General features: G+C 38.1%; 1 protein-coding gene across 1 annotated transcript; it reads left to right on the top strand.

Moving 5' to 3' along the window:
* Nucleotides 1–4,351: 4,351 nt before the first annotated feature.
* LOC122012541 lies at nt 4,352–5,553 on the top strand. The gene has a single exon (XM_042569115.1). It carries the CDS (start codon nt 4,414–4,416, stop codon nt 5,392–5,394), a length of 981 nt encoding a protein of 326 aa, XP_042425049.1. The 5' UTR covers nt 4,352–4,413; the 3' UTR covers nt 5,395–5,553.
* Nucleotides 5,554–10,295: the final 4,742 nt, after the last annotated feature.

The following is a 10,295-nucleotide window of genomic DNA, read 5'->3' as shown; positions in this document are numbered from 1 at the left end:
AAGACATGGTATGTCATTACCTTAAGGTCATATATAATCAAAGGAACATGAATGCAATAACAAGAAATAAATACAGCATGCTTAGGTAATAGATAATGACATATCGATGCAAAAATGAACATAAATATTACTATTTGTTAACTATTACTGAGCATATCAATATGACATATCAAAATAGATAAGTCAAGGTACCCGCCTCCAAAAGAAAGGTCCAATCCGGTCCAAATCCTACGTCGAGATGCTTGTCTCGCGTCAAAGTCTTGTGTCACCAGTATATATACATTTTTATTTAGCTACAACTCAAATGAATAGTTAAATAAAAATCCTTAAGAATAATTTAGGGAAAAACCCTAAACCATAAACCTCAATCTACCTAAATTAAATCCAACGGTTAATTAGGATTAGTTACCTAATCCCCAATCAACCCATTAGATTAATAATCCAAACCTAAATAAATCTACCCACAAACCTAATTCATCTAGTATAATTCACCTACAACAAAGAACAAGTTCTTACACCTTACCTCACTGCTCTAAAGCTTCTGTCGATAGCTACCTACGGAACAACCAAACGTCCATTCCTCTTAGAATCAGTCCAGACAACTAAATTACAGCAAGAAATTTCTGAAACCCGAACCTTACCTCAATTCATAGTCCCTCTTGATGCTGGAACAAGGGGAGCTGCTGATTGGAGTGCTGCCGGAACCAAACGAAGACCCCACAGAACAGAATTTTGGATCCACAAAAGACAACCTTGTTGAATTTCTTCCCTACTGTTCAGTTCAAAGTGAGTTCAGAAGATCACTAATCCAACCAACAACCTAATTAATCGCCTACCTTCAAGATCACCATGACCACAATCCACTGCGTTGATCAGAGCAGAGATGGGGAAGAACTAGGGTTTGGCGTCGATCCACTAGCACTAGAGGAATGGTTGCGGTCGACCGTCAGTGTGAGGAGGTGCGACGAGGTCAGCGGGGTTGGCGATCTAGATCAAAGGGGAGGCGCTCGGCACTGTGGCTCGCGGCAAGAAGGAAGACTAGGGCACGAGCGACTGCAGCTAGGGCACAGTAAGACCGGCAAGCGAGAGGTAGCGCAGTGCGGATGTCGATCGGCGCAAGGAGGAGACGACGCGATCGAAATCTAGGGAGAGGAGGAAGCTTCGGGCAGTGGCGAGAAGAAAGAACAAGACCCTTGGGCGAGAGGTTTTGTATGCGAGGGGAGGAGAAACCATCGCGTTGCCATCGGTTGAGGAAGAGGAAGAGGTGGTTGGCGCCGATAAGAAGGGAAACAATGTCGGGTTGGGGGAAGAATCGGGCGGAGAGTACTTAGGACGCGGGGTGCAGGTCAGGGAAAGGAAACAGTGAAGAGAGGAAAATGAAAAAGAAAAAGAAAATTCAATTTTTCCTTATTAAAATGTGGTAATCTAAACAGATTTTCCGTGACATAATATTTATCCTCGTAACTTATATTATACCGTCTCCGAACAAAATTTCAGAAAATTTTTAAAAATTCTGAAAAATTTCCTTATGGTTATTCGGCCTTTTCGATATTTTTATAAAAATTTCTACAAATACGTCGTAATTGTGGTTCGAACTATGTGTACTTAAGTGATAACTTGAATACTTACTGTGCCACCATGACCCTGAGAATTTATACTATAAAAGAAGGATTAAGCAAAGAAGAATCATTTAATGATAGTAAATCATCATACTATATAACTGATATTTCATGTAAAATATCTAATTTAAGTGAAAGATCTAAAACATATACATCTAAATTAATATCATGAATATAATAAAAATATTTCTTCCATTTTTATTTCATTGCTAACACGTAGAAAGGAAATTATTCGCTTATGCTATATTCGTTTAAAGTTAAAGTTATACTATACAAATTTATTACAATTTAATGAGAAATAGAAAATAAACACTAGATAATTATTTATTTGCATTATTAATTTTTTAAAAATTTCACAAATATTAGTATATATATTTCATTAGTTCAAAATAAATATATATTAATATTATTATATTTTATAAAAAATAAATCAATAATTCTCTATATTTCAATGAACCTGGTAATAATTTTTAGGTTGAATTTTGACTTATTTGAATATCACATGGAAATATTTTTTAGTCTAGTTTTATTAATTTTATAAAAACTACCATATCATTTTATTATATTAGGATGCGACCATATATAAAAAAACAAGTAGTAATTTTAATTGCTCTAATTCAATTTTCTAAAATTTTCAATCTAGCAGTATAAATTTTAAACAAGATATATACATCGAATATAGAAATATAAACGACAAATAATATTAGAAATATTTTAGAAAATCGATATTTTTATAAATTTAAGCCATCAATGGAGATATTTTATTAGTCATATGTACTTCAGGACGGATCTAGAAATTAAAATTACACTGAGCTATAACTTTAAATAAAATCTTTATCTTAATATGTATAATTTGCTCTCAAATAATTAAAATGAAAAGTGTTGACTAAAAAAATTATAGAGCACTCAGTTTAACTTTTAATTTTTCCTTCATTTTAATCTTATTAGATACATATCAATATTAACTCATATTTAATATCAATTGTATACCCTTTTTTAAAATAATGATACAAAATATATATATATATATATATATATATATATATATATATATATATATATATATATATATATATATATATATATATATATATATATATATATATATATATATATATATATATATATATATAATTTAATTAGATATTAAAATAGATATAAAAAAAGATAAATACACTTGTTTTATATGTGTAGAATTATCTACTATCGATTTTTTTTGAGTTCATAAAAAAAATATTTTATCATTTTAATAGAATCCTAAATAACACGAATAATTAATTTTTAAAATTATTTAAATTAATTAAATAATTTAATCAATTTAAATCATTTAATTTTATTATTATTAAATCTTTTACAATTTACACTCTTAATTACTTGACAACTTAAATTCATATTTTAATTGTTTTTCTAATTACCAATAAATTAAAATTATTCTTAATCAATCAAAACTTTTCTTTGACATTTTGAATTACAATACTTAATTATTTAATCTGTATTTTTTTTTTTACCAGCAAAAATTTATTTGTACTCATATTTAATTAAACTTTTCTTCTTTACCCTTCATTTTTCCCATCGCGATGCAAACCAGTGGAAACTCTTGTTGCTTTTTTGCTTTCCCTTTGTCTTCTCCCTCAACATAAACTTCAAAACCTCGGAGAAAGGAAAACTTCCGTTACTTTTTCTTCTTTCCCCTTCATATTCTCCCTCGCAATGCAAAACTAACGTAAACTTCAGAACATTGGAGGACGGAAAATTTTCGTTGCTTTTTCTTCTTTCCCTTTCATCCTCTCCCACGTTTTAGCGGATGGTGATCGCTCAATAGAGACAACCAAGGAATGATCCAAGAAGGGATGGGCTATAGCCCAGGACAACCCTTGCTTGGATCCGTCTCTGCTTCATCAAATACCCGATATGTTAGTAAATATTTTTGGATTAACTAAGAGTTATCAATCCGTTAGTTACACTTTTATATATATATATATATATATATATGAATTTGATAATTCTCACTCCAAATACCAAAATATAAATATATTTTATTATTTAATTTACTAAATTCTTTAATTATATTTTTTTACTTCGTTTTTCTAATTTTTAAATTATATAAGTGAGTGTCTAGTTCAGGGAAAGACATGTTTAACAATTGGGCATTTAATTTACAACCAAAACTAAAATAAATATAATTGAGAGAAATAATTAAATCTAGTTAATAATTCTCTTAATTTAGTATAAAAATATTTAAATAAATTAGAATCGATACCTCTATTAGTCAATAAAAATATGAATAATTGTGTTTGAAAATAATTAACTCCAAACTCCACCGTGCTCAGTTTTAATATGTTCTATAACCATTCTCCGATTGAAATTTGTAAGATGCATTATAATATTTGCATTTTGGACATAATACAGTTTGTTTAATTTGTTTTCAACAAACAACAACGAATTTTTATTGTTAAAAACACAAGTCTTGACTGGCGCACAAAAGTAGGAATTAATATGCTTATCGTGCTTCTCCTACTCCCCTTGCGAGCGCACCAGTGCCAAACAGGTTCAGTTGAATCACCAAACACACTAAGAACAATAATAGTGAGATCACAGAGGGGAGGACCTTCTCCAAATCCATTAGATCTACATCTAATCTACCAATTGCTTATTAACTACTCTCCTTAATTCTCATGCCTTAGCTTGGTATATAAATCTACCTCCCCTCATCAGTCATGCATCTCATCGCAGCTGTCATCACCAAACCACACACCACACTCTTCTCACTGCCCTCCACCCAACCATTGCAGCCATGGCTTTCCTACGTTACCTCTTTCTCTCCCTCGCCGTCTCCTCTCTCCTCCTGCAATCCGCAGCGCAACTCGCCGATACGGAGGACGAGGTAACCGCCGATGCCACTGTGCCGGCACCTGTCCCAGCTACCGAGGTAAGCACCGACACAGCCTCCGCGCCGTCCCCTGTTCCGACTACTGAGGTAAGCACCGATACCGCCTCTGCGACAGCCGCTGTCTCAGTCGTCGCCGCCGCACCTGGAACAATCCAGAGGACGACCAAGGAGCAAATCCTTGCTAGTATCCCACCTAACCCAACGGAGAACACGGTTCCCTTTCTCACCTCCCCTTCCGGCAAGTACACTGCGTCTCTCCTCCGCCGTGAGACCGCCCCTGGTGCCGGCGGCTTCGGGAATGATTTCTGCTACATCCAGGTGGTGGAAACCAGCACGGGGCACAGCATGTGGGAGTCGATGTGCGGTCCGGTGAGCTCTGAGAATACGTGCTCGGTGGTGTTCACCGCGTACGGACTGCAGGTGTTCGACGGTAGCAAGCCCGTGTGGGACACCGGCGCGCAGTCCGCCGGCGACAACTACCTTTCCACGCTGGAGCTGGTCGACCAGGGTGATATGCGCATACGCGATAAGGATGGTGAGCTGGCGTGGAAGGCGAGTCAGGACGTGCGCGCCAACCAGAATTGCGGCCTCCCGGGATCTCCAGGGCTCTCTCCCGTCCTGCCTCCCTTTGCGCAGCCCATCGGCGGGAACGACAAGAACCTTCCCTTCGGGCAGCCGGCCGGGGCAGGGGCAGGGTCTGTCAATACAGCATACGGTTCAGGACTGCCGGAGCAGCACACGGTGGACGGGGCGACTCCAGTGTTCGGCTTCACCGGCCATCCGCTGGTGGACAACTCGCCGTATGACAGTGGGTGCACCGGCGGGACGATCGGGCTTTTGGTCAGAATTGGAGTTTCCCTGTTTATCGGTGCTGCAATGGCTTAAGGATTTAAATCATTCTGCTTCATGCTTCTCATCCTCTATACTGTGTGCGTGCTAGCTCCATGCTTTTTTTACGTGTTGATCGATGTTGTGCTGTTATTATTCTTGTTAGACGACATGTACTCACTCGATGATGATGATAATTAATTTCTCTTTGCTTCTTGTTAGAGATAATGCCAAAGTGCTTTAATTTCCTTGATAATTCTCATCAAAGCTACTTTGGTTAATTAATTTCCGATCGCTCGTTTTAAAATTTTAATGGATTTCCAGGAAGCTCGAGCAAAGTTTGAAATGATATAGAGACTCTAACTTCCTTTCCAACGAGCTGCTGCCCCACAAAGGATCAACTGATAGTTCTTGAAAAAATTTAAGCCACATGAATTCTAGACAATCAAAATAAAAATTGTCATTATTTTTCGTGTAGAGCTTGTCGATCCAACAATCCTACGGAAGAAGAAGAAGGAGGTTGGCCTTCCGGAGGAGTTATGATTGATGGCGCCGAATCCTCTTCGTCAACAGGGAACGAAGAGACGTCTCAAAGATGCCTTAATCCTCTGGGGACCAACCCATTATATAGTACACATCTATTATCAGCCCATAGATAATTATAGATGTGGGACTATAAGTCCATATATATACTGAACATCTATTATCAGCAAATAGATGATAATAGATGCGGGACTATAGGTTCTACACATATGAGATCCACATTCAATTATCCGAAACCCACTAGACATAACTTAGATCACTTTAAAGGGTTAAGATCGTATTCACGTGTATAACTTACAAATAAGCCCACCTAATAGATATAATTATATCCAATAATCTCCCACTCGGGCTATATGTGAGTTGTGTTGGATCACTGTGGATGTTTTGATGTGATCAACCAAGTTGGTTAGGTCATGTTTTGTGTTTGATCCCTGTGTCTGAGTGTGCAGGAGCTTAGGAGCGCAGGAAGTCGAGCGGAAGACGCAGCTAGCGAGAAGGACGGCACGGGAATGGAGCCGACGGGCTCGGTGCGTCCGAAGGACGAGAGAGCTGCTGAAGAGTACACCGGTGGGCGAGAAGAACGTGCACGACGTTCGAGGGACGTTAAGCCGGGGAGGAAGACTGCTTGAGGAAAAGGCTGGGAATTGGGTTCGGGTGAGCTCTATTCCGGTTGGCCGCAATCACCCAAGTTATCGGAGCATCGGAAGCTGAAACAAAGTCAAAAGGAGCTAAAGAGCAAGTTGTAGGCGCCTTAAAGGAAGTGCTGGAGGCGCCTGCGCAGTCCTCCACATTGGAGGTGCCGTCAACAAGTGTTGAAGGCGCCTTCAACAATAGAGGCCCCTTCAACACTGTTGGAGGCGCCTCCAAACTAGTCAAACTGACCGTTCGAGCACAGGATAGAATTTTATCCACTCACCGAGCTGGAGGCGCCTTAAACCTTATTGGAGGCGTCTTGGACCCTCGGGATAGACTTTCTAGGAGCTATATAAAGGCCCCTGGAGCTAGGAAATAAACAACAACTCAAGCAATCAACTGTGTAGTCTTTCCTAGCAATAGTTCTAAGCTTCCAAAGTGTAAAAGGCTTCCCCGCCTTCAGAGAAGGAGATTCTTCAGTGCGCTTTTTCTTACTGCCTTGGATTAACAACCTTCTTGGTTGTAACCAAGTAAATAGCTGAGTCTCTTTTTCGTTTCTGTTAATTTATCTGTTATTATTTTACTATTGCATTTTTGAGTTGAAAGCACGAGGAGGGTATACTTTATTTTTTTCAGGCAATTCACCCCCTCTTGCCCGCCTCCGCTGCACTAACAATTGGTATCAGAACCGGACCGCCTCAGAAGGACTAACCGCCGACTGAAGCACAACGATCAAGACAATGGCCGGAGCGAATATTCATCCCCCCAAAGTTTGACGGAGACTTCGCGACGTGGAAACGCCGGATGGAGGTATTCTTTAAAACCGACTTCGATATTTTACTAACTATGAAATATGGTTTTGAAGTTCTGAAAGACAAAGAAGAGCATCAGTGGAGCAAGCTGAATTTGTCGCCAACGGAAAGGCAGAGTTCCACCTGCTTAACGTGCTACCACCATAAGAGGTAAGTCGGATCGGAAGCTACGACTCCGCGAAAGACCTCTGGGAAAAATTCCTGGAGCTTCATGAAGGTACCTCGGAAGCTAAGCTAGCGAGACATGACATCCTCCGAACCCAGTTAACGAACCTTCAGATGCACCAAACCGAGAAGGTAGCGCAACTCCAAGCAAGGATTAAGGAGTTAATAACTCAACTAAGCAACCTTGGAGAAGAAGTAACGAACCGGGACTCGATTCGGTACGCGCTCAACGCTTTCCCAAGAACTCCAGAATGTGCGTCCTTAGTAGATGCGTACTACATTTCTAAGGACTTCGAGGTAAGTACTTTAGAAAATTTATTTTCTACTTTTGAACTTCACGAATCTCGAGTTACAGAGCCCAATGAAGTAGAGAAAGCAAGTCAGAACATTACCTTAAAGACAAGAACAAACGATTCTGACTCTGAAACCTCGATCGACCAATCGAAAGCGGCACTACTGGTAAAGCGTTTTAATAAGTTTTTTAATTCTAATAAATTTAGATCGCAAACACAGAGGCATGAGCGAAAGAGAAGAATAGTTCGTTGCTACAACTGCAACGAAGAAGGACACATCAAGAATGACTGTCCAAAATTAAAGAAAAAGGAGAAAGAGAAGAAAAAGACAAAATACAAGAAACCAGAATCTTCCAAGTACAAGAATCTGAAGGCGACTTGGTCAGATTCATCTTCTTCCGAATCAGACATCGAAGCCTTCTCCGGATTAGCACTGATGGCCAACCATCTTCCCGTAGATGACTCAAGCTCAGAGATGAGCATAGATGAAGGGGGAGGATCATCAGAAGAAGAAAGCGACGATGAAGGGGGAGAATCACCAAGTCAAGTAAGTAGGGTACGTAATCTAACCCCGACTCAATCTTTTCAATTTATTAAGTCTTTTTCCAAAGATTTATTCAAATTAGAAAAAGAAAACCCTGAATTGAAATTGAACCTAGCAAAAACATGCCCACTAGAAATGTATGATAATCTAAAATTAGAAAATGAAAAACTAAAAGTTGAAATTGAGAAATTGAAGAATAAAGATGCATACTTAAATAAATTTCCAAAATCAAAATTGAGAATTTATGAAAAATTAAATTGGTATATTAGAAAACATCAGGGATAACTTAGGAAAGTCCCCAGAAATTATGTACTTCCTAAATTTTTGAATAACCTAGTAGGAAGGAATCTATACTGGATTCCAAAATCTTTGCTAGATTAAATTTTTTTTAATTTTATTAAGACTTCAGAAGAAAAATTAAACGTTAAAATTTCTTTATGAGGCTTTGTCTAAGAAAAGTGGTTGTTGCTCCAATAACCAAGAAGGCCTAGTGCCTCGCCACAACCTGTAAACTGAAATATTGAAATAAAATATTTAATTAACTTTCTGAAAAAGCATTAAAACTAGAATTAAGTAATACTTTAAAAGTTTTCAAATATTTTTCTTAAAAATAAAAAAAAAAAATTCTATTTGCTTAGATTTTTTTTTTCAATTTACTTAGAATTTTTTTAAAAAAAAGTCATTTCACTTAGATTTTTTTTTTCAAAAAAAGTCAACTAACTTAGATTTTTTTTTTTGAAAAAGTCAATTTAGTTAGAAATTTCTTAAAAAGTCATTTTACTTATAATTTTTTTCCAGAAAAAGTCATCTTATTTAGACATTTTTTTCAAAAATTCTATAAATTCAGTTTACTTAGAAATTTTTGGTAAATAATTTTTCATACTCTTATCCCGTTTTTGCTGTGATCAAAGAAGGAGAGAAAAGTACAAGTTTAGGGGGAGAGAATTTTTCAAAACTCTTAGTTCTTAATTAAATAGTTGTAATTTTATTAATTGTAAATTTATGCTTAACTTGTTAATTTAGTAATTTTCTTTAATAATTACTGTTTGTCTATTTTTGAGCCCTAACTTGAACTTGGGATGATGCACATCAAAAAGGGGGAGATTGTTGGATCCCTGTGGATGTTTCGATGTGATCAACCAAGTTGGTTAGGTCCTGCTTTATGTTTGATCCCTGTGTCTGAGTGTGCGGGAGCTTAGGAGCGCAGGAAGTCGAGCGGAAGACGTAGCTAGAGAGAAGGACGGCACGGGAAGGGAGCCGACGGGCTCTGTGCGTTCGAAGGACGAGAGAGCTGTGGAAGAGTACACCGGTGGGTGAGAAGAACGTGCGTGGCGTTCGAGGGACGTTAAGCCGGGGAGGAAGACTGCTCGAGGAAAAGGCTGGGAATTGAGTTCGGGTGAGCCATATTCCGGTTGGCCGCAATCACCCAAGTTATCGGAGCATCGGAAGCTGAAACAAAGTCAAAAGGAGCTAAAGAGCAATTTGTAGGTGCCTTAAAGGAAGTGCTGGAGGTGCCTGCGCAATCCTCCACATTGGAGGCGCCTTCAACAAGTGTTGAAGGTGCCTTCAACAATGTAGGCGCCTTCAACACTGTTGGAGGCACCTCTAAGCAGGTCAAACTGACCGTTCGACCAAAAGATAGAATTCTATCCACTCACCGAGCTGGAGACACCTTAAATCTTATTAGAGGTGCCTTGGACCATCGGGATAGACTTTCCAGGAGCTATATAAAGGCCCCTGGAGCTAGGAAATAAACAACAACTCAATCAATCAACTGTGTAGTTTTTCCTAGCAATAGTTATAAGCTTACAAAGTGTAAAAGGCTTCTCCGCCTTTAGAGAAGGAGATTCTTTAGTGCGCTTTTTCTTACTGCCTTGGATTAACAACTTTCTTGGTTGTAACCAAGTAAATAGCTGAGTCCCTTTTTCGTTTCTATTAATTTATCTGTTATTATTTTACTATTGCATT

The sequence above is a fragment of the Zingiber officinale genome, chromosome 1A, assembly GCF_018446385.1.
Source record: "Zingiber officinale cultivar Zhangliang chromosome 1A, Zo_v1.1, whole genome shotgun sequence".
Taxonomy (NCBI): domain Eukaryota; kingdom Viridiplantae; phylum Streptophyta; class Magnoliopsida; order Zingiberales; family Zingiberaceae; genus Zingiber; species Zingiber officinale.
This window is presented reverse-complemented; position numbering and strand designations above follow the sequence as displayed.

What these genes read in the sequence shown, in the direction of transcription:
- LOC122012541 (XM_042569115.1), top strand. Translation starts at nt 4,414, where the DNA reads ATGGCTTTCCTACGTTACCTCTTTCTCTCCCTCGCCGTCTCCTCTCTC.